This window comes from Epinephelus lanceolatus, chromosome 24 (assembly GCF_041903045.1).
Source record: "Epinephelus lanceolatus isolate andai-2023 chromosome 24, ASM4190304v1, whole genome shotgun sequence".
Classification (NCBI taxonomy): domain Eukaryota; kingdom Metazoa; phylum Chordata; class Actinopteri; order Perciformes; family Serranidae; genus Epinephelus; species Epinephelus lanceolatus.
In genome coordinates, this window is record NC_135757.1 from 2401315 (window position 1) to 2427105 (window position 25791).

A 25791-nucleotide genomic window follows, 5' to 3' on the forward strand; every position below is an offset into this window, starting at 1 on the left:
AATTTCCATATTACTTATTTACCTTTCACTCATTTATTCATATCAGTTAACAGTATTGTTAGACACTTAAAGTTACTTGTTACTTATTAAAAAAATTAAAACAAAATGCAAAAATAAATACATGGGCAAAGTAAATAGGGAATTAATACAAATGTACATAGTGTAAATATTTAGTTAATTAATGAATTAATTAATGCCTACATTTATATTTATTTTAATATTATGGTGCATCCAGGTTGTAAACATGTGTCATAAACATCAGTGGTTCACAGTAAGTTGCAGTGTCAAAGTATAGACATGCCAGAGAAGTAAACAGTAAACAGTAAACAGTGAGGCCAGAGTAAACAAAGCGGCCGGGGTCCAGACAGCGCTGAGAGGGCACCATGTCCCCGTGAGGATGAGTGGGTGGACCCTCTGTCAGCTGCAGGTGTCCCTTTGACCCTCCACAGACTCAATGTGTTGGTGTCACAGTCAAGAGGTCTCAGCTGGGAGCAGGTCGCGTCCCGCCTGGCTCGCTCTCGGATGATGACAACAAAAATCATTCACTTCATGGTCAACGGGAGGCTGGAGCACGCCGAGTTTGGAGACGACTGCTCGGCCGCAGACGTCAAAGGTAAGAGGGACAGGGACACAGAGACAGAGGGACAGAGGAGGGACAGAGGAGGGACAGGGGGACATCACTGACTCTCAGGGGTTTGGTTAAGCTGCCGTATGGAGGAAGAAAACTGCCAGAACCAAAAACAAAAAAATGAATGACTCAAATAAACAAATATTTCAATAAATAGATAAAAATCAAATTTGTGACATAAATTGTTTCTTTATTTACAGTATTTATCCGTTTATACATTTTAAGTGTTTTATTTTCCCTTTATTTATTTATTTATGTATTTTATTCTTTTTAATTATTTTTATTTTGTTATATTTAATTTTTTGTTAAATTTTGTTTATTTTGTTCATAAATAAAAATGAAAATTAATTAATTACTAAAATGTATGCATCACTTTTTTCCATGTATTTATTTTTATACATACATATTCTTTTTTCAAAATTGTATTTATTTTTATTTTATTTATTTTTTATTTTTTATTTAATTATGGTGCAAAGGGCAAAGTAGTGACAAAGAACACATATATCAGAGATGGAAACATTTGGTGAGAAAGAAATGGGGAAATAATACGTAAAAAATAAATAAATAAATGCAAAGAAAATGAATGAATGCATACGTAAAAGGGAAAATTAAACAGGAAAGTACTGTAAATAAAATACAGCAAATTAGAACACTAAGTATTTATTTTTGTAATGTACAAAAAATATTTTTTTAAAAACATGCATGCATTAAAATGACTTAAACTGTCTGAAATAAGTATAAATAATAAATGTTCAGGAAAAAATACATTGAAAAAAATATTATCAGAAATAAATTTTAAAAAAAAAAATAATAAATTTGAAATATATATAAACAAATAAATGGGAAAATTAAACATGAGAATATCTAATATAATATATATGTTATAAAAAGAGAAGCAAATTAAAACAGAAAAGCAATTTATGTCTATTATTATTTTGACAACTATATATTTTTGATAAATTCACTAACATGTCATTAAATGTACCAAAATATTATTATAAATAAAGTTAGGTCTTTTTTAATTGCTAAAATGTGAAATAAATTGATATTTCAGTTGAATTTTCTTTTTAATTTACAGTATTTACCTTTGTATTAATTCCCCTTTTTACTGACATGTCATGCTCCCTTTTATCCCTTTTAATTATTGCATTATTTTTTAAATTTATTTATTAATTTATTTCTATATATTTATGACCAAAGGTGAAAAAATAAATAAAATAAATAAGATGCCAATTTAAAACAGAAACATCAATTAATTTAGTCTTGAATTCTTTTTATTTTAAATTATTTGTAATATTATTTTCGGTACAGTTCATTTATCGAGTCATTTATTTATTTATTTTGGTTTTGGCAGCTTCCGTCCTCCACAAATACTGTAATGTAATAATGTGTGTGTGTGTGTGTTTGTAACTAATAATGAGGAGAGAAAAGACTGGGTAATAATTATAATAATAATTATAATATGTAATTGTTTTGACAGATCTGTTCCGGGCGGCGGCGGAGGCGGGGCCTCACCACATCCTGAAGATGTACAACACAGACGGCAGCGTGCTGAACATCTCCCCGCGCCTGAAGCCCAACAGCCAGGACTCGTACTACCGACTGGAGGTGGTGGCGTCCGATCCGAAGAGTGAGCGGCGTCCTGAGACACCTCACGTCCACCTCAACTGTTAATTCATATATTAATATTATTCAGATTCTGTAGAGTTAAATGTGTGTTTTTAGACTGTTACAATAAAATAAAATAAAGTTCATAAACATATTTTCAAATTTAAATTCTTTGAAACCACATTGTTCAGGAAAAATAATATAGAAATAAATACATTTAAAAATTTACATAATAAATAAATAAAATCTTAAACTCAAACATTAAAAAAAACAAAAATAACAACAATTAAATAAATTACTCCTTTGATGAATTAATGTGCCAATAATTCAACCAAAAATAATATTAAAAATAAATGAATGCATCTATTAAATTATAAAATGTGACGTTAATTGATGTTCTCTTTTAATCTGCTTTATTTCTTTATTTTTTATTTAAATTTGAGGAAATACAAAGGGGAAAATAATATATAATTAAATACATAATTAACCAAATGAAATTTTTTTTTTAAAAAAATTATAAATTGATCATTTAAAACTTGATAAATAAAAATTAATTAATTAATTAATATAAAAACAATAAAAATATTGAAAAACAATGACATTAAATTAGATAAAAATGATAAAGAATAGTTAAAGAAAAAAATAAAATAATAAAATGATTTTTTTTAATTAATGAAATAAAGAAAAAATAAAGAAATGGGAAAATAAAATGCAAATAAATAAATGAATTAAAACAATGGTAAATACTGTAAATGAAGAAGCAAATTCAAACGGTACATCAATTTATGTCACATTTTATCAATTAATTCAGAACTACATTTATTTTTAATATTAATTTGACTCAATAATTAAACTAATATATTATTTAATAAACCAAAGTAATATTAAAAAATAAATGTAGGCATTAATTTCTGTTTTATTTTGCTTCTTTATTTAATTCTCAGTTTGAGGAAACAAATGGGAAAATCTGATTTTGTCAGTTTCTGTCCTCCATAAAATAAGAGCCTCAGAAACAAACGACTTCACCAGTTTCTCTTAAACGTGTCAGATTTCATCAGCATGTGAAAACAGTCTTTGTCGTGTGTGTGTGTGTGTGTGCAGGTGTGGGGCTGCCAAAGGAGCTGGACACCATGGAGTACAGGTGAGGGCATCGTGTACAGGTGAGTTACTGAAGCGTCTGCGTGCGGCAACTCACTGTTGTTTCCTGTTTCCTGTGTCCGTCGTCAGGCTGCGTCATCTGGAGAACAAGGTCATCGAAGACGTGGGGAAGAGTCCGGATATTATCTGTGACCTGAAGAGCCAAGTGGAGTCGTTCAAGAGGAAGCTGGAGGTTCAGCTGAGCTTCTTTAACGACACTAAGACACAGTCTGCAGAATGAATTAGTTAAATATCTTGTACTCATTAACCAGAGGAACACATGACACATTTATGGCACATCACAACTCAATCTGAACATGAAAGGTTTTCTTTTTTATATATTTATTGTGTTTTTTAAAATATCTGTAAAATGTCCCAAGAATTCTTCAGAAATGCCTGAAAAATATCATTAAAATGTCTGAAAAAAAAAAATATTGGTAAAGTGTCCAAAAAACTATGAGTAAAAATCTGAAAAATTGTTGGTAAAATCTCTATAATATATATTAGAAAAATATCCGGAAAAAATAACAGTAAAATGTCTAAAAAAATTAAAAAAATATTGGTAAAATATTGATTAAGTGTCTGAAAAATATAAGTTAAATATCTTTAAAAAAAATATTGGAAAAATATCAAAAAAATATTAGTAGAGTGTCTGAAAAACTATGAGTAAAGATCTGAAAAAATATAAGTAAAAGGTCTGAAAATATTAGAAAAATATCCAAAATATACTAGTTCAGTGTCCGTAAATTATTAGTAAAAATATTTTCTTAGAAATATTAATATAGTGTCTGAAAAATATTTGTAAAATGTCCAAAAAAAGTAAAATATAAAAAATAAATATCAGTAAAATGTCTGAAAAATATTAGAAAATATCCAAAATATACCGATTAAGTGTCCGTAAATTAATAGTAAAATATCCTCAAAAATATTACAAAAATATCTGAAAAATATTAGTTAATGTCCAAAAACATATTAGGAAAATATAAAAAAAAAATATTGGTAAAATGTACGGAAAAAATCTAAGACAATATCTGAAAAATATCAGTTGAATATCTAAAAAAAAGTTAATAAAATGTCTGAAAAAATATTAGAAAAATACCCAAAAAATATTGGTAAAACATCTGAAAATTATAGGTAATATATCAGAATTTTTTTAAAAAAAAATTGTAAAATGTCCAAAAAATTTTTTTAGTAAAATGACCAAAAAGTATGTGTAAAATGTCTTTAAAAATATGAGCAAAATATCTATGAAATGTTTGTAAAATGTCCAAAAAATTTCGGTAAATTGAAAGAAGAATATTAGTAAAATATCTAACAAATATTTGTAAAACAAAGAAATTTAAAAATATTTCTAAAATATCTAAAAACCTTGGTAAAATGTCTGAAATGTAAAGTCTCCTGTGGTGTCAGAGTGTGGGCCACCTGAGCTGGATGGGTCTGTTCAAGGAGGACAGCGACCATCAGCTCTCCAAGATCTCCATGAAACCCAAAACGCCTCAGCTGAGCGTGCAGGAGGAGCGCCAACAAGTCCGCAAGAAGTTCCTCAGCATGAGGTGACTCGTGTTTTTATTTCTTAATGTTTCTGTAGAGATGAATGTTTTCTGATGCACCTTCAGACTGATATTTATATTTGTTTGTTGCTGTTGTTGAAAGAGCGCAGCTGGAAAAGACTGTGTGAGACTTGTGTCCTCTCTGTGTTGCCGTAGCTCGCTGCAGGTGACAGAGGAAGTGAGAGAGAATCTGAAAACCCCCATTTTTGACAACTGGTGAGCACAAGCACACACACAGGAACACACTCTCAGACGCACACACACTCCTCTCACACCTGGGTGTGCTGTGGCCATCAGGCAGTGGGAGGAGGCGGAGATGCTGGTGCTCCTCCAGGTGATGTTCACCGACCTGGACTTCCTGACGGCGTTCCACATCGAGCTTGAGGTCCTGCAGAACTTCCTGTTCGAGGTCTACTGCCACTACAACAACATCCCCTTCCACAACTTCAGGCACTGCTTCTGCGTCACTCAGATGGTACGGACAGGAAGTGAGGGTCCATTTCATCGCTCTGACACACCTACAACCAGACCATAATAAAGTCCCATTGTTTTTAATTCATTTGTAGTAAGTTTAAATCCTATATAATAATAATAATTATGTAAGAGTTTTTTTTTTCAATCATTTTATTTTATTCCTTTATTTATTTTTTGTTTCTCTCATGACTTTTATTATTCTTATTTTTTGTTGTATTTTATTCCTATATTTATTTTTAATCTCTGTCTTGGTTTTTTATTCTTAATTTTTTTTTATTATTTTATTTTATTTCTATACTAATTTTTAATCTGCCTTGACGTATAGCTGACCTCCACCTGTCCGTGAAAAGCCAAATAACATCTGTATATTGGTGGAGGTTTACTTCCTGGTGTCACTGGTGTCACTGGTGTCACTGGTGTGTGGTTGTGCAGATGTACGGGCTGATCTGGCTGACAGACCTCCGGAGTAAAATAGCGAAAATCGACCTGCTGATCATGTTGACCTCGGCTCTGTGCCACGACCTCGACCACCCTGGCTACAACAACGTCTATCAGGTCGCCTCACCGCCGCTCTGTGTTCATCTCATCATCAGGAGGTTTGTTTATCATTAATCTGTGAGTTGTTTTTATTTTTTATTTACACAGATCAACGCTCAGACCGACCTAGCTCTTCGCTACAACGACATTTCACCCCTGGAAAACCACCACTGTGCCGTCGCCTTTAGCATCATGTCCAAGGTACGAAAAACACCACGCATTCAGACAGGATTGTGCAAGGATATTTTTCTGCACTGAAAGTTTATGTTGGTTTACTGACATGTGTTAAAGGTATAACTCTACACATACATGCTTTTTTGAGGGTATACAAACAAAGAATCTTCCAAACAAGAATTTTCCATGTATGGAAATGCAATAAATGGGGATCAAGAATGGATCCCTGTGGGACACCACAAGTAACATCTAATAGTTGTTTACCATTCAGAATATAATTTGAGATCATCACCAAACCACCTAAACTATATGATGTTAGGGAACAACAAAGTCTGCAAGATGTTCAGCGATTGATTTTTAGTCGTTTGATGACACCCAAATATTTTATGTTTGTAAACACAAAGGTATTTTAATTTAAGTAATAATCTGATTGATTCTGTTGTCTTTCTGCAGACTAACTCAATTTTTCAAAAAATAAAACATAAAAATCTTGTTGATAAGACCTATGAGAGATTTATTTCCAATTAAAAGGCAAGATATAGATTTACTTTAACTTTTGTTACTGGCAGAAAATATCACAATATTACTTTTAAAGAATACATTTTAAAAATGTATTTATTTTTAATTTTTAAATTTTTAAGTATAGAAAAGTAAAAGCAGCACAAATGAGATCCATTTAGGTAAATGGGGAATAAAAAGGGATCAAGACTGGATCCCTGTGGGACACCACAAGTAATATCTAACAACTGTCTCCAATTAGTAACATGATTTAAGATCATAAACACGGAGACTACAGTGATGTTAGAGAGCACAGAGGTTTATAAGGCGTTCAGCTATTGATTTTTATTCTTTCGATGACACCTAGATATTTGTATTTTTTAAATTTAAAAGTATTTTAACTAGTTTTTATCAGTGACAAAAAAAGGTCAACATTCAAACACCCAATACAAAACACAAATTATACTTACCTATTTTAACTGTAGCTGTTTCAAATATTGTAAATTGACTTTTTCTTTGCAGCCAGAATGCAACATCTTGAAAAACCTGACCTGTGAGCAGTACAAACACATCCGAGGAGGAATGATCAGGTAAGACCTCAGCGTAGCTCACATCGTCTACGTTAAATTGAACTTTTGTTTAGTATTTTAAAAGAGACACAATTTTTTCAGGTGTATTCTGGCCACCGACATGGCGAGACACAACGAAATTCTCAACAAGTTCAAATCCATGCAGCCGGTGTTCGACTTCACCAACAAGGACCACAAGGAAGTGGTAAAGAAACACAAACTGTGACCTCTCCTCAAGTGTTTTCTTTTCTCTTCTCAGATTAAACAAATAGTTAAACTGAAATAACACAATAAAATCAGACTTATCAGGTCTGTAAAGATAAAACTGCACGGCTTGTAAAGACATTCAGTAACGTAGCTCAAATGAAACTGTCTTACCGGTGTTTCCAGCTGATGAAGATCATGGTGAAGGTGAGCGACATCTCCAACGAGGCGAGGCCAATGGCCGTGGCCGAGCCGTGGCTCGACTGTCTGCTGCAGGAGTTCTTCAACCAGGTTTTTGACCTCAGTTTCATAATCAATCAGAGACAGCTACACCTAACGCTGCAATCAGTGGAGGAAAGATACAGAGGAAGGAAGCTGCCCAAATCAAAAATAAATCAACCACTAAACAACTCGATAAATAAAAAAAATGTAGGCATTTATTAACTTGTAAAATGTGACATAAATTTCTATTTGAATCTCTTTCCCTTTTTTCCTCCCTCTTTTAATTTGAGGAAACAAAAAGAGGGAAATGCTAAGATAAGTGATACATAAAAAAAAAAACATAAATAAAAATAATTAAGTAAATAAATAAATAACTCCATTAAAAATTAATATGCCATTAAATGCACTTTATAATATGTAATGAAATACATAATTAAATAAATGCATAAATTAACAAATTCAAAAATTAATACAAATAACTAAATTAATAACACAAAAAATATAAATACATAAACAAATGTATTAACTATTATTTATAGTAGTATAATACTTAACTATAACTATTAAACATTTCAAACAATAGATACAAAAATAAAAATAAATATATAAATACAATAAAATACATAATAAATAAAAATATAAATAAAAAAAGGGAAATAAAACAGGAAAGCAAATAAACAGAGGAATTAAAACAATGGTAAATAGTGTAAATAAAAAATCAAAACAGTATCAGTTTGTCATATTTTATCAATTAATTAATGCCTATATTTACTTCTAATTATATTTTGTATCAATAAGTGAATTAATATCTTTAAATGTGCCAGAAATCTTAATTAATCAACTGTTAGAAATGTCAAATTACGTCACATGCCTGCACATATTTTTGTATTATTTTTGGTGCATTTAATGGCATATTAATTCATTTATTTCGCCATTTATCTGTATATTTAGTTTTGATTTTGGCAGCTTCTATCATCCACCTCGCTGTAGAATATCATGGAGGTTAATGATTCAGTTATCGAAGAAATAGAGGAGAGAGGGAAAACTGTTTTTCACAAAACAAAAAAATGGGGTTATATTAAAATTTTACTTTTCCTCTTTGGTTAACCTCCACCGTTTTCTTCCTTTTTTTAAATAATCAAATATTAAGATTGTCACATGAAGAGCAGAATTGGACAAATTCAAGTCCTGGTTATTACAAATCTTACAAATATACAATAAACTGTTGGTTGAAATTATTATACTGCGTATTGAAATTAAAATAAACCCCTTTCCTTTGTGATCTTGTTGTGCAGAGCGACACAGAGAAACTTAAAGGGCTTCCAGTGACTCCCTTCATGGACCGAGACAAAGTGTCCAAACCATCCTCTCAGACCAAGTTCATCCGGTTTGTCCTCCTGCCGCTCTTCAGTGAGCTCACCAAGCTGTTCCCCTGTCTGGAGGTAAAACACCAGCGCTGGTGGAGAGGAGAGATTCTGCCCATCGATCAGATTCTTATTGATTAAAATCACCAAAAAGTAAAAGCAGCATAAATGAGATCCATTAACTTAAATGAAGAACAAAAGAGGATCAAGAACGGATCCCTGTGGGACACCACAAGTAACACCCAACAACTGCCTCCAATTAGTAATATGATTTAAGATCATAAACACAGAGACTACATTAATGTTAGAGAGCACAAAGGTTTATAAAGGTCTAGTTTTATCAGTGCCCATCAATCAGATTCTTATTGATTAAAATCACTGAATAAAATCAGTCAATCTCGTCTCAGGAAATTCAGCATTTGACACCAGTTTTTAAAACGTTTTACATTTTAAATTGGCAAAACACAAAACAAACTATGATATTAAATTAAATAATCCCTGAAATAATCTGAACCTGTCTGGTGTCTGAAGCTAAAAGGTTCTGCTGTCGTGTTGTTGTGCAGCGACACATTCTGGAGCCGGTGAGGAGGGCGCTGGAGTATTACTCCGACCTGGAGAGAGCCAGCAAGACGGAGGAGGAGGAGGGGACGGCCAAAGCATGAGGAAGAAGAAGAGGAGGAAGAAGAAGAGGTCTAATAGTCTCGACGTTTCCATCCCCAGGATGCGTTAGCGGACACATTATATTTAGTGTGCTAGTTACAGCATGTGAAACATTAGCTTTTGAAATATAACTTATATTCTAAGTTAGGAACACAACTGCACCTTATACGTTTGTTGATATATAAGATGACAATCAAAGATACGTGATGCTTTTGTTTTTTTCAATACGTAATTACTGATGATTCATCTTCTGGTAAAAACCTCTTGAATGTCTAGATCTTAAGTTACCAGAGAAAAAAGGTGAGCACACATTAGCAGGAGCTAGGCAAACAGCTTGTCTCTGGCCTCAACAATTGCTCAGCTTGTTTCTCTGATAAGTTAAGATCCAGACGTTCAGGAGGTTTTTCTCAGGAGCCGAATTATCCACAGAGGTCTCTTTCTCTCTAAAACAAACTGATCAGGTGATTTAAACTGCTAAATACACTAAATAAAGTAGTTTCACATTAAAAATCAGTCATTTTCAGATGTTGTTTGACACAGCAGGGGCTGGAGCTGAGCTATAGCTAATGTTTGCTCAGCTTGTTTCTCTGATAACTTAAAATCCAGACATCCGATGACTAAAATTCTTCCTCCAGTTACAACACATGTAAAAAAAAAATGACCAAGATTTTTAAGTGAATTGTAAAAATGTGACTTAAAATTGGATATAAAGTCAATTTATGCCACGGACAGGCGATGGCGACTATAAGAAAATGAATTTCTCTGAGTTTGAATATTGTTGGAAACGTTTGGGATAATATACCTTAACTGAATATAAACACTGGTTTGTTGTTTTTAGACATTTTAATGCTAAAAAATTACATATTGCACCTTTAATACTGTGTGATGATCAGTAAAGTTCTGCTCTCCTGCTTGGTATTAATCACATTATGTTTGAGATGATGTCACTGTCTTTCTTTTTTAAGCTGCTCACTGAATAATAAAATTTTTAAAATATTGTGTCACATTAAAAAAGGAAGCAAACGAACCGTGTTTGTTCACCATCTGAAGTTTATTTTCAATCACTTCATTTACAAATTCAAAAAAACAAAAACAAAGTGCAAATATCTGTTTTCTGTACGAGTAATGCATCGTCCGATAAATAGAGTTAAAAATAAAAAATAGGCAGGGCTCAATGTTAGTGTGTTCCAGACAAAATTAAATTAAAAAATGATCACAATAAATCAATATATATACAACACAGTTATTTTTTCAATACATTCTCTTGGCATTTAAAAACAAAAACTTGATCATTAGCTTCAACAACACGGAGTGAGTTTTCAAAAACTAACTTCCTTCAAAGTTTCCAGTTTTTACGAACCGTTAGCAGCTGGGAGCGCCGACCCACCGAGCTTATTTTACACTACAACAAATATCACGACACAGGAAATGACCGAGCGGATAGCAACACTGACCGTGCAGTCGAGGAGCGGGACGCAAAAACAAACAAACAAACAAACAAAAAAAAAAACAAAAAATCCAGATTCTTTTTGTGCAAACTTGATAAATGACCTGCATGGAATATTAGCAACATTTACATCTGTTTTATTTATTTTTCCTTCATTTTGGATCCTTCTGCAGCCGATTGGCTCACTGTCGCCCTCTCCAGGTGTCCTCTGAAACCTGGACAGACGTCAGTTTTCTTGTGCTGCATTCAGACAACTTCATCAAACATTTAAACCTTTGAAACCCGAACAAACTGGTTTGATTACTCTCTGCAAGGTGCAAAAAGGCAATGAGCAACTTGGCAGGAAACGTCCCTGACAAGAAAAATAACCTAAAAAAGAAAAGGAGAATTATGGCCAAAAACATGTTTTGTGAGGTCACAGTAACCTTGACCTTTGACCACCAAATTCTAATCAGCTAATCCTTGAGTCCAAGTGGACATTTGTGCCAAATTTGATGAAATTTCCTTCAGGCATTCTTGAGATATTGTGTTAACAAGAATGTGATGAACAAAGTCACAGTGACCTTGACCTTGGACCAACAAAAATGTAATCAATTCATCCTTTCGTCCAAATAAATATTTTTGCCAAATCTGAACAAACTCCCTCAAGGTGTTCTTGAGATATTAAGAGATAAGGTCACGACAACCTTGAACTTTGACGTATCACCCCCAAAATCTAATCACTTCATCGCTGGGTCCAAGTGGACGTTTGTGCCAAATTTAGAAAGATACTACAAAGATACTGCATTCACAAGAATGCAATGAACCAAGTCACAGTGACCTTTACCTTTGAACTCTGACAACTAAATTCTTATCATATTATTCATCCTTGACTCAAAGTGGCTGTTTGTGCCAAATTTTAAGTAACTCTCAAGGTATTCTTAAGGTATCACCTTCACAAGAATGAGAGCAATACGAGGTCATAGTCACCCTGACATTCAACCACCGAAATGTAATCAGTTCATTCTTGAGTCCGAGGGAACGTTTGTGCCAAACTAAAAATGAAAAAAATCCCTAAAGACATTCTTGAGATATCATGTTCATGAGGATGTGACAAGCGAGGTCGCAGTGACCTTTGACCACCGAAATCTAATTACTTCATCATTTGAGTCAAAGTGAACATTTGCACCACATTTGAAGAAATATGTGGCGCACAAGGTCACAGTGACCTTGATGTTTGCCTTTTGACCACCAAATTCTAATCACTTTATCCTTCAAAGTGGATGTTTTTGCCAAATTTGAAGATACTCTCTCAAGGTGTAGTTGAGGTTCGCAAGAATGAGGCAGATGCAAGGTCACAGTGACTCTGACATTCGACCACCAAAATCTAATCAGATCATCCTTAAGTCCAGGGAAACGTTGGTGCCAAAAACAAACAAAAAAAAATCCCTAAAGGCATTCTTGAGATATCATGTTCGCTTGAGTGAGATGTATATGGTCACACTGATCTTGATCTTTGAGATATGACCCACAAAATCTTGTCTTGTCTGACTCCAAGTGGATGTTTGTGCCAAATATGAAGAAATGCCTTGAAGGTATTCTTGAGATATTGTGTTCACAAGAATGAGATGGACAGGCTACCCCATCACGGCTAAAGTCGTCACGGAGGCTAAAAGAAAAAAAAAAAAAAAAAAAAAAGGTATTTATAAATATATTTTTACAATTAATGTACACAATATAAATATTTAGCACTTTTTTCCCGCCAATTTCCTTATTTATTTTAAATTTTTTCATTTTTTTCCTGTAATTTTTTAATAATTTCTTGCTCATTTTTTTGTCTCATTTCTCATAAAGTTGCTCATTGCCTTTCGTGTGTTCCTTTAAACAACCAGGCCGGTCTGCTCAGGGTTTAAAGGTTAATGAAGAAGTGTTTTGCTGTCAGTGTCGCTAACAGCAGAGGTACAGTGTTATTTCTGTCAGTTCATGTAATGAAAGCTTATATTTCTTACTTAGCTGAGAAACCGGTAACAGATAAGTTTCTAAATGTTTTCTCCTCACCTGTCTAAAACCTCACGGCGTCACTCTGCGCTGCCTCGTGTGACAAACATGGTGATGGAAGGTATCCAAAACGACCATGAGGCACGTCCTCTAACAGTTTTCATCTTCATCTTTTGACAAATATGTGGAGAAAACGGCGAGATAGCAAACTGGAGTGACGAGAAATGTTAACGTAGAGCATCAGTCTTTTTTTCTGGTCAATAAACGGACTGAAAACACTTCCAGCTGATCTGAAACATTTAACAACATGTGCTCATTCTTTATTTAAATAAATAATTTCAAACCTCAGCCGATGATCTTTTCCAGATTTAAAATCTATGAACCTTCATCTGCTGCGTTTACGTCCGAAAATAAGGCCGAGTTAAAAGAATCGATTCATCCGATTCAAATCGATCTTTATTTGAATGATCCAATATCGATTCATTAAATATGATCTTTTAGTACATGGTTTTTGTTCAGATGGAAGAAGCTTTAAGATCGTTAATCTTGCCACTGTTAAACTATGAAAGACTTTAGTGCCAATATTCCTAACTTGGAATATCCTTGTAGAATACGCTGTTTAAGTGACTTGTTTTAAAATGTATGGAGGACAAAAGATGCAAAACTAAATAAATAAATGACTTGATAAATAAATAAATAAATAAATATGCCAATAAATGTACCAAATATATCAAAAATAAATGTAGGAATTATTTACAATTAAAATGTGACATAAATTAGTATTACTGATTTAATGTGCATCTGTATTTACCATTTTTATCTTTTTATTAACCCCTCACCAACTATTTAATTTGTAAAATTAATTCTTAATTTTATTTATTTTTGCATTTTTTTTTTACCTTCAACTGTATTATTAAGGGTATCTATTAACCTCACAAAACTTATATATGACCAAAAGTAAATGAATAAAAATGCAAATTAAAAGAGAAATATCTGATATAATAGAATAAAAATACATTAAAATATCAAATGTAAGTTTAATAGATTTGATAATAATGAAGAAATGATAATGAACTAAAAAAATATAAATATATATGAAATAAATACAAGGGAATATTAAAAAGTAAAATAAATGGATTTAATTTTCCCTTATTTATTCACATATTTTTTAATCATTTTTTGAATTTAGCAATTGTTGCATTTATTTTCAATTATTGTCAGATCTATCTATTAATATTAGATAATTTATTTTATTTTAATTATAATAGATATTTCTGTTTAAATTTCCTTTTTTTATTTTCTTGAGGCCATAAATAAGTTTCATGAGATTACCAGATACATTTAATAATACATTTTAAAGAATGAAAAAGAAAAAAATAAATTTAAGAATTTCTTAAAAAAGCAAAAAAAGTGAAAATTAAAAAGTTGGGGGTTAATAAAAATATCTTTACTGTAAAAACTGTCACATTGAATCAGTTAATTAATTCCTAAGTTTAAAAAGTATTTAGTTATTTCCCCAAACTTGTTAATGAGCAAAAGTAAATACAGAAGCAAATTAAATCAGAAATATCCATTTACGTCACATTTTATCAATTTAAAAATGCCTAGGTTTATTTTTAATATTATTCTGGTGCATTTTATCTCTTTTCAATTGATTTATTGAGTCATTTATTAATTTATTTTTGATTTTTGAAACTTCTATCCTGCATAAAATTCAGAATATTATCATATTTGGAATATTAGTGGAATATTAGTGTGCAGGTGGCGCTAAAAACTGCCAGCCGTGATTGCATTAATGTAACCATAGAAACAAACTGGCCAAACTGCTTAATGAGGTCTGTCGTCACGACGATAACGATCCAGCTTCACAGATCAATGTGTTATAAATCATATTAACGAGCAATAAACCCTCAAGTTTCACCATTATCGCACATTTTAAGGCTCCTTGAAACCTTTTGACACATTAAATAAACGCCGGCTGCTGCAGTTAGTGTCAATTTGTACCTTCAGGTCGGAGTAACAGAATCAAGTGGCTCCACTCACAAAATAAAAACACATAAATATGGCAGCAAAACAAAAGTGTGTGTTAGCCCGAACACAAAGTGCGTCAGTCAATAAAATGAACGTTACAGTTTCACGTCAGGGTTCAGTGACGCTGAACTTCAAACACCTTCGAGCTCATGGTCGTGGTCCCATTGTTTTAAAGTACCATTTATCACAAAAAAAAGATTCAAAGATTTCAACGAAATTCTGCACTTTTCATTGATTTTCATCTTAAATGCAGATTTTGAGGCCAAACCAAGAATATGATGTCATTCACAAAAAGGTGTGTGTGAAATAGAGTTTGGTCCTCTTTAGGGATACTCACATATTGGCATGAGTAAATTGATGGCCGATACAGCGGCTGATGTTTTGTTCATGTGTTTTCACATTCGTTTTATAACTGCGAAAAAATATTGTGAGTTTAGGAATCTTTTTTGTATTTGTGGACATTGTTTTATATTTACACATTAACACACCAATTGTCACAAATCTGCCTCCGTACACAAACAAATTCCACCTGTTAAAAACATCTGAATACATTTAATTAACAAATAAATAAGAAAAAATTGAGAATATCTTTTAAACATTTACAATTTTCAAAAGGATATTTGTGAATCCAGCTTTTATTTCTAAATCTCAATTCTACGTTTGTGCATGTGCATTTTACGCACACGAAATCTTTTTCTTAATTTTTGGAATTTGTGTGTTTGCAGATCTGTTCTATAACTGCAAAATATTTTTATGACAGTTTTTACAGTAGAAGTGGTCGCAAAAATAATGTCGCAATTTTTTAGGCTATATCGCGATACACAACATATATCGTGATTTTTTAGGCTATATCGCGATACACAATATATATCGTATCGTATATTTAAAAATCTCTGAAGTACAAACAATTTATTTATAGAGTCAGTTATTTATGTATTATTTTCCCTTAGCATTTTCCTCCTATTTATTTCCTTAAACTCAAAATGAATGGGCAACAATTTTAATAATTAATCCCTTACACCTCTTTTGAGATGTGAGGTTATTTTCAAACACACCTTTTTCTGACTGAGATGATATTCCATACGTCCAGTTTCTGTTTGACCAGACGTGATTAGTGTCAAATTAATTTCCTACAAGAGCGACTCACTGACACGTCCTCACACTTGACCACGACTTCGTCTTCAGGTTGTAAATACTTCTTCATCAGTCTTTCAGGCTTTCTAAATGTGTTAATTAAACGAGCAGCACTAAACCAACGAGTGTGAGTGTTGATCACAACACTGTTGAAACTGAAGAACCAGAGTTTGGCACTCTGAACGTTAACGAAGCGAAACTCTCCGCACTGTTAGAGACATGCGCTGTGTTTTCTGATGACGATAGTACGGAAATATGGAGGAAAAAAAGTATCAATAAATTAATAAATACAGGAATAATTAATAAGTAAAAGAATAAATAAATACAGAAATAAACAAATGCAAAATATAAATAAAACAGGAAAATACATAAGCAACTAAACGTAGTCATACAAAAATGTAGAAATAAATTTAATCATTAATTTTTTAGAATTTCAACTGTATTTATTTATTTATTTATTTTGGTATTTATTTATTCTTTAATGTATTTATTTCCACATTTATTTAATTATTTCTTTTTTTATTTATATATTTATGTATTTATTGATACTCAACCTCCCGATCAGCTCTACAGTTTTTTCTATGACAACATGCCAGAAAATGATTGTAAGGAAATATGGAGGACAAAGAATATCAATAAACAAGTAAATACAGGAAAAAATAAATAAAAAAATATGGAAACTAATAAATAAAATAATACATGCTGAAGTAAATACAAAATAAATACAGAAATAAACTCAATAAAAGAATAAATAAAAAGACAACAAAAAATAAACTACAAAATGTAATTGTACTTGTAAATGTAAAATGTATTAATTTAATAAATAATAATTCATTTTAAATTCATTAATTTTGTTTTAAAATGTAAATTATCAAGTTTTACTTATTCATGCATTCATTTATTTCTGTAATTATTTCAGCATTTATTTATTTTTTCTTATTTTATTTATTTATTCCCATATTTCTTTAATTATTTCTGGTTTTATTCCTACATTTATTTATTCATTGATACTCGAGTAATTTTTCGTCCTCCATAAAGAAGCATTAAAGACTTTTTCTGTTTTCTGTTTTCAGTCTGCGAACAATAAAAGGTCTGAGGGTCTGAAATGTTGAAGCCATGAACGTTTTAGCTGAAGTCAGTTCCTCCGGCGCAGTCACACTGAGCACACGCGGAGCTGTGGTCACTACAGGTGGGTGAGGACTTGCCTGTCAGGAGGTGGGAGGGGCTTATTAATCACAGGTTGCAGTACAGTAGCGTCGCAACACTTTCACCTATTTACACCGTCGCACGAGTGAAGCACGTCTCTCGTCTGCTAGTTGAACATGATGGACTCTGGATCCTGGTTCATCATCTGAGCCATGTGGCGCAGGACGTCCTTCTTAGTGATGATGCCCAGGAGGCGCCTGAACAGACATGAAATCATACAAAGATCAGTTCATGACAAAAAGAAGTAAATATGAAATAAATACATTCAAAGGTTAATAAAAAAAAAACAAAAAAAAAACATTTGACATAAATTTGATATTTCTGTGATAATTTGCTTTTTAATTCATTTATCTTTGGTCATAATTAAGGGAAAATAATATGAGAATAAATACATATATAAATAAATTTAGAAAAACTAAGAAATAATATATTGCATAAATAAATACATTTAAAATAAATAGAATCAAATAAATGACTTCATAAATAAATTAATAACAATCAAATGTTCCACAAATAATATTAAACATAAATGTAGGCATTAACTAACTGACAAAATGTTTAAATCATATATATGAATGAATTAATAACATCAATTTAAATAAATAAAAATGAATAAATTACATTATAAATAAAATAATATAGCACTTAATGTATAAACAATAGTATTGAAAATAAATGTAAGGATTAACGAAGTGATAAAATGTGCCATAAATTAATATTTATGTTTTAATTTACTTTTTAATCTATTAACTTTTGCTAATAAATACATTTGAAAAAATAAATAAGAATGCAAAAGAAATATATTTAAAAATTAATTAAAATTATTCATCACATTTAAAAGAACTAATACAAAAATAATTTAAAAGAAAAAAGAAAAAGGCAAAAATATATAAATGTGAAAAATGAATAAAATAAATAATTAAGTTGAATATAATAACAAAAATTAATTAAATAAATGGTAAAATTAAAGAGAAAAGTAAAAGAACAACAACAAAACATTTTATTTAATTAATTTAAATAAAGAATTACAAATAATAAAGCTAATTTATGTCACATTTATCAATTAATTATGCAAACATTTATTTTTAATATTTCTGGAACATTTAATGGCATTTTAATTTATTTATTTAGTGATTAATATTTTTTCTTATTTTGGCGTTTTCCATACACCTCAGGTCTTTTACTATTTTCTGGCATTTTAAATAATGAAATAATGAAACAAACAAATGGTTTTAGATCAATAAATGTTTCCATCCTTTGCCTACAAATGTTTACTGGTGAAATTTTCATTTACATTTAAATCACCATATTTTGAGTTTATTCAACAACAACAACGACACTACATTGTTGTTCTTACCCGCTCCTGGTGACGAGACACTGGCGGAGGCCCAGCTTGCGGAAGATGTCCACCACCGTCTCCATGGGCGTGTGGTCGGTGACGGTGAAGGGGCTGAGGTTCAGGATGCGGCGCAGCTTCAGCGGCTGCGGGTTGCTGGCCGGCAGCTGCGGCGCGTCCTCAGTGAAGTAAACCACAGAGCTGCTCACCACGCCGTCCTGCTTCTGACGGGCGTTCTCTGTGGATGGAGAGGAAGGGGAGGAGTCTGTTAAAACGTCTTGGGAAATGAATCTGCGCCCTGATGACAGTCGAGCTGAGCGCCGTCAGAGCTGAACAGGTTTAACCGACTTACTGATGGCGAGGGTGAGGTCACGGCGCTGAACGAAGCCGATGAGCCTCTCCGACTCTCTGGACACGACCACAGGGAACCCGTTATAGTCGGTGTCTTTGATCAGCGTCTCCACGTCCTCCACCGTGGTGGTGTCCTGCGTGAGGACGGCCAGAGGGGGGTCGTTCCTGCGGGGCCGCATCACATCCGTGGCGAGGGTGCGGTGGGTGAACTCGTCCCTGACGTCCAGGTACGGGTACCCGTTGAGCTGGATGTGCGACTCGTAGATGCCCTCCTTCCCGAAGGCGTCCGCCACCCACTTGCTGGTGACGGCGGCAGCCATCAGGGGGACGATGTACTCCAACCCGCCCGTGAGCTCGAACATGATGACCACCAGGGACACGGTCATCCTGGTCACGCCGCCTGAACGGACGCAATCACTTATCGTCAACAAGTTATTGGAAATCAGCACACCAACATTTTTGACATCATCAGCTGTGAACAGTTTAAACTCACCCAAACAGGCGGCGGCGCCCACCATGGCGTACAGTCCAGGTGTGACACAGTCGGCGCCGGGCCGGCACCAGTTCTTGAAGATGATCCAGTCGTGGTGGTGGTACGCCATCTGCTCCACGGCGATCCCCACGATGCGTCCTGCGATGGCTCCCACCGCCATGCTGGGGATGAAGAGACCTGACGGGATCTGGAGAGGAAACGGAGACGAGAAGGACGTCAGATTTTAACCACACGTGTGACATCATTGTTCTGTTGACGCAGAGACGTGCTCCTCGTCCTGACCTTCATGCCGAAGGTGAAGATGGTGATGACGATCTTGAAGACGAGAGCGAGGGCGAGCTGCCACAGGGCGTTGTAGACCCCGGGCCCCGCCGGTCGGTCTGGGATGTCGTCCACCGGCCGACTCATGTTGGGGTTGTTGATGTAATCGCAGAGCTGCGACGACTCCAGCGCGCCGCAGTCGTTGAAGAGCTCCGAGATGAGCTCACTGGTGCTGCGGCGGGTATACGGGTTAGGGTACGCCAGCACGGCGGTGATCCCCGTCACGGCGATGACCTCCAGCACCGGGTACTTCCCCAGCTGGGTGGTCTTCCTGCGCCGGCACCAGGCGATGTTGGCCCGGATGAAGAGCGTCCCCCAGAGGCCGCCGAACACGCCCAGCAGGATGAACGGCACCAGCTCGGCCATGTACCACGGCGTGTGGTACTCCACATAGAACAGTACCAGGCGGCTGTTGCCAAACGGGTTGATGGAGCGCAGCGTGAAGGCCGCGACCAGGGCGGCGAAGAAGGAGCGCCACAGAGTCTTCAGAGGGAAGTAGTAACTGACCTGCAGAGAGACGGGTCGTCAGAGCACAATATAAAACGGGCTCAAATGACAATGACATCTCTGTGGCGATGTATCGTCCGACACCAGCAGGTATTGTGACAGACAAGATCACAGGTCGCGCGCGCACACACACACACACACACACACACACACACACACACACACACACACACACACACAGCAGGTGATTTCTAACAAACCTCTTCCAGGCTGAACAGAACTCCTCCAATAGGTGCTCCAAAGGCCACCGACACGCCGGCTGCTGCTGCAGCTGATAACACCTGAAAGGTCAGAGGTCAGCGTCAGAAGTGTTTCCTGACCGTCTGCTAGTGAAACCACTCCACAGGTATTTCAGACATCCTCGTCGACACACGTGGTTATGAGGGCTGGGCGATATATCAGGAAAATAATACACAAATTAATAAATGAAAAAAAAAAGAAATAAATTTAAAAATAAATGTAAATATACAAAAAAACAAATAAATGACTCTAATTATTAAATCAATATGATGTTAAATGTACCAAACATAATTTTAAAAATAAATGCAGCCATTGATTAATTTATAAAATGGAACATAAATTGATATTTTTGTTTTAGTCTATTTTTTAATTTGTTTACCTTTGGTAATAAATAAATTTAAGAAAAAATTTAGGGGACAAATGCTAACAAATAAAAAATATATATATTTTAAAGAATGCAATAATAATTAATTAAAATCAGTTAATTATTAAATTTAAAAGAATTAATACAATTAATACAAATAATTTAAAATAAATTAGAAGTAATAGCAAAAATATACAAATTTTTAAAATTGTTAAAATAAATAATTAATCAAGTTAAATCTATCAATAATATTACTATTAAAATTATAATATAATATAGATATATCGGGAAAATAATACACAAATTAATAAATGAAAAAAATAAACGCGTAAATACATCAATTTAAAAAAAAATGTATGTGTGTATATATATATATATACATACATATATATACACACATACATATATACACACACACACATATATATATAAAACAAATAAATGACTCCAATGAACCAAACATAATTTAAAAAAAAAATGCAGCCATTGATTAATTTATAAAATGTATTTCTGTTTGAGTCTACTTTTTAATTTATTTACCTGTGGTAAGAAATAAATCTGAGAAAAAAATTAGAGGGAAAATGCTAATAAAAAAAAAAGAAAGAAAGAAATGCAATAATAATTAATTAAAATCAATTAATTATTAAATTCAAAAGAATTACATTAAATTAAAACAGACAAAAAATTAATAAATTAGAAATAATTGCAAAAATATACAAGTTTTGAATATGATTAAAATAAATAAAAACATAATAATAATAAAAATAAAAATTAAATACACAAATAACTAAAATATTGGAAAATTAAACAAGAACATAAGAGAACAATTAAAGTACATTTAATTATTTAAATGAGGAATTATAAAAAAGGTAAATAATGTAAATCAAAAAAACAAATTGGCGAAATAACGACAATGTTCGATGTATCGATACCTTTTCAAGCAAGATACAAATTTAGACACCGATGTTTATGAACCCATGTCCCTCCGTGGAGACGAAGCTTTGATTGACTTTAATAGGAAACAATAAATCGTGAAGTCTCCACACACTGTGAGATTCATCCTGGCGTCACGTACCTCTCTGCGTTTGCCCTCGTTCTTGCTGTACTTTGAGAAGAGGCTGCAGAACAGGTTTCCGCAGCAACACGCCACGTGGACCAGAGGACCCTCCTTCCCCAGGCTGAGACCCGACGACACCGCCAGCACCAGGGTGACTGTCTTGATCAGCAGCGTCCATTTCCCCAGGTAGCCCCGGATGATGAAGCCGCTCAGGATCGTCTTGATCTGCGCACAAACACAGACGTTATTATCTGAGTGGCGGCGAGACATGTCACTGCGGCGACTGTGTTTGACCTCTCACCTCTGGGATCCCTGAGCCGCAGGCGTATGGAGCGAAGACTCGAACCAGTGACACGGCCAGGAAGGAAAACAGCAGCGCCCACAGGATGTACAGGAAGTAGTTCAACACGTACGCCCCCGCCCCCTGAGAGGAGACGATCATATACCGCCGTCACTATGACGTCATTAACGTTAACATGATGATGTCACAACATACGACCTCTGGACACACACACACGTGTTTCTGCTACTTCCTGTTGACATAAAGGATTCCTCACAAAAAGAGAGTGGAAAGAGAAGGAGAGAGGAGAGAAGGAGAGGGATTAATGATTGAGAAAGGAAGAATGGAAGGAGGAAGGGAGGAAAGAAGGGGCAAAGGAGAGAGGAGAGAGGGATGAAGGAATAAGGGGGGAGGGAGGGAGAGATGAGGGAAAAGGGAGGAGAAAGGAAAGAAGAAGGAGGGAGGGATGATTGATAGAGAAAGGAAGGATGGAAGAAGGAAGGGAGGAAAGGAGGGACAAAACTGAGAGGAGGAAGGACAGAGGGAGGAAGGACAGAGGGAGGAAGGATAGAGGATACTAATTAAGTCAACTCAAACTGATGATGTCATATTTTGGTCTGACCTCGGCGTGGCCAGTCATAAGCTCCGCCCACTTCTGCCACTGAGGACACTTGTCTCGGTCGTCGAAGGTGGTCTCGTTGGACGTCCAGCAGCACTGCTCATGGCTGTACCAGAACGCCGACAGACACACGCCCTCCTTCAGGTCTGTCATCCAGTCCACTGCCAGGTCGATCACGCCGGCCAGCGTTCCTGCAGGACGCACCGCACGTCACGATTATCAGACGAAAAGGGGGCATTATGAGACAACAACTCATTTTGTGTTGTTACATTTTTACGAGATATATTCATGTTATAATGAGATATTTTTCCCCTTTTACGAGATATATTCATGTTATAATGAGATTTTTTTTCCCCCTTTTTTTACGAGATTTATTCATGTTATAATGAGATATTTTTACCTTTTTTTACAAGATATATTCATGTTATAATGAGAATTTTTTTAACCCTTTTTTTACGAGATATATTCATGTTATAATGATATTTTTTTAACTTTTTTTACAAGATATATTCATGTTATAATGATATTTTTTTTACTTTTTTCACGAGATATATTCATGTTATAATGTTTGTTTGGGTTTTTTTTTACTTTTTTACCAGATATATTCATGTTATAATGAGATATTTTACTTTTTTTGCAAGATATATCCATGTTATAATGGGATTATTTTTTTTCCCTTTTTTTTCCCCCGAGATATGTACATGTTATAATGAGATTTATTTATTTTTTTATTATTTTATAGTCATTTTATGAGGTTTGGGGTTTTTTTTTCCATTTTTACGAGATATATTCACACTTTAACGATACATTTTTCCATTTTGCAAGATATATTCATGTTATAACGAAATATTTTTACATTTGTATGAGATATATTCATGTTTTGACAAGATATTTTACATTTTTTGCAAGATACATTCATGTTATAATGAGATAGTTTTACATTTTTACAAGATATATTCACCCTTTAACAAGACATTCTTACATTTTAACGAGATATATTCATGTTATAACGAAATATTTTTACATCTGTGAGATATATTCATGTTATAAAGAAATATTTGTACATTTGTGAGATATATTCATGTTGTGACAAGATATTCTACATTTTTGTGAAATATATTCATGTTATTATGGGATATTTTTACATTTTGGCGAGATATATTCACGCTTTAACCAGAAATTTTTACATTTTCACGCCGGCCAGTGTTCCTGCAGGACGCACCACACGTCACAATTATCAGACGAAAAGGCGACATTATGAGACAACAACTAATTTGTGCTGAATAATGATGAAACTTGAGCGTGATGAGATCAGACGTGGATCAGTTTGGTCCTGACTGACCTGAGAGCAGCCCGATGAGCAGCATCACCACCCATCCTGACCAGGCGTCCAGCAGACTCTTGATCAGCTCCCAGATGGACTCTTTACTCTTACTGGTGATCTGTTGGACGGACGACGAGCAGATAATTAAAGACTTAATGAACCACTCTTCAAACATCAGCACTCATATCAAACCAGGTCAAACCGGGTCAAACCTTGCGGTGGCGGTCCGTGTCTCTGGACTTCTCCCTCAGCCAGTCGATGGTGTGGAAGTCTTCGTACGTGCCCACGTCAGGAAAAGGCTCGTCCAGGAAATCCATCAAGTTTCCAGCGCCGTTCATCTCCTCGGTGGGCGTGGCGCTGCTGACACCTGGCAGACAGGAGCACATGGTCACACTGCTGAACACCTGCCCGGTCCCACCCCTGACTTTCAGAGGCTGTAGGTGGCTGAGGTTTAAAGCTACAGAGGAGATACTGGGATCACATGAAACTAGAGGACCTCAGGAATCCATCCACCCCAGCCATGTTGTGCTGGCTTCCTGGAGAGGGCCTCAAGATACCTGAATGAAATGAGTGTGAAACTTTACAGACACAACCTGGAGACACACTGACACCAAAACACAGTGTTTATTACAGATGCATGACGGGAAACAATGACCCACAGCACTGAGCTGCATCTTAAATTAATCCTCAGGTGTCCAGCTTTCAGGTGATGTAACTACCTCTATGTGACACACACTGTGGACCTGCTGTGTGTCCATAAAGACCCCGTGTCCCCTCCCCTCAGACACTAATGTGTCTCCAGTCTGCGGCTCTCAGAGGGTTAAACTCTCCGCTGCTCGCGCGTGTCTGCTTTGTTTCTCGTGTCTTCGTGGAGACTGAGGTTTAGCTAACATCATTATAGCTGTGGGTGGATCCACAGAGGAGCGCTGTCACGGTAAAGACCACAGACACACGTTTATTTACGTCAGCAGCTGTTAGCTGTAGCGTTAGCATCCTGTGGCTAAGCTAGCTGGATAAAGTCGTCTGTTACCTTCACCGGCCTCCATCTTGAAGTCCGTCCTGACGGCTGCGGCCGGAAACGTCTCTGTTTGAATCGAAAACTTATTTAACGTCGACGCTGTTTTGCATTTTAGCGTTTTGATAACGAGAAATGACGCGTTAACTGTCAAGAAATAAACAGCAGAGAGCGTCAGAGAGGATCCCCCCCACAATGCACCGCGCTTCTCCTTTGAGTTGAATGGCGGCTGGCAAACCGGCTTTCAGGCGCGTTACCGCTACCTAGCGTGCTGGATGTGGAGCAGCAGGCACAACAATTATTAAATTAAATTAAATTAAATTAAATTAAATTAAATTAAATTAAATTAAATTAAATTAAATTAAAAAATAAAATAAAAATAGAATAATTTCTCTCTATTATTCCTGATACTATAAAATAATTAAATAGAAGCTTACGAACACTCCTTGATGTCTTACAACCAC

The 25791-nt window shown here is 34.6% G+C and overlaps 2 protein-coding genes across 3 annotated transcripts; one reads left to right on the forward strand and one right to left on the reverse strand.

Annotated features, from left to right (window-relative positions):
• Positions 1-192: 192 nt before the first annotated feature.
• Positions 193-10649, forward strand: LOC117249835 (high affinity cGMP-specific 3',5'-cyclic phosphodiesterase 9A-like). The gene is made up of 14 exons (XM_033615617.2): positions 193-613; positions 2109-2258; positions 3338-3377; positions 3464-3566; positions 4784-4926; positions 5080-5139; positions 5221-5398; positions 5830-5952; positions 6043-6135; positions 7129-7196; positions 7278-7380; positions 7566-7670; positions 8897-9043; positions 9529-10649. The coding sequence occupies exons 1-14, from the start codon at positions 523-525 to the stop codon at positions 9625-9627; spliced, it is 1503 nt and encodes a 500-aa protein (XP_033471508.1). The 5' UTR covers positions 193-522; the 3' UTR covers positions 9628-10649.
• An 8-nt stretch (positions 10650-10657) lies between these two features.
• LOC117250072 (H(+)/Cl(-) exchange transporter 4) lies at positions 10658-25532 on the reverse strand. 2 transcript variants are annotated; one of them, XR_013490529.1, is made up of 13 exons: positions 25343-25532; positions 24525-24679; positions 24331-24430; positions 22992-23179; positions 22391-22513; positions 22108-22314; positions 20629-20709; positions 19883-20428; positions 19601-19787; positions 19109-19507; positions 18778-18994; positions 13110-17617; positions 10658-12720 (listed from the first exon to the last, which is right to left on the reverse strand). XR_013490529.1 is itself a non-coding variant. In XM_033616052.2 (12 exons), exons 1-12 carry the CDS (start codon positions 25356-25358, stop codon positions 17527-17529), a joined length of 2310 nt encoding a protein of 769 aa, XP_033471943.2. In that variant the 5' UTR covers positions 25359-25532; the 3' UTR covers positions 10658-17526. The 2 variants fall into 2 exon arrangements, 1 of the variants encoding a protein (XP_033471943.2); XM_033616052.2 differs by having other exon boundaries at positions 10658-17617.
• Positions 25533-25791: the final 259 nt, after the last annotated feature.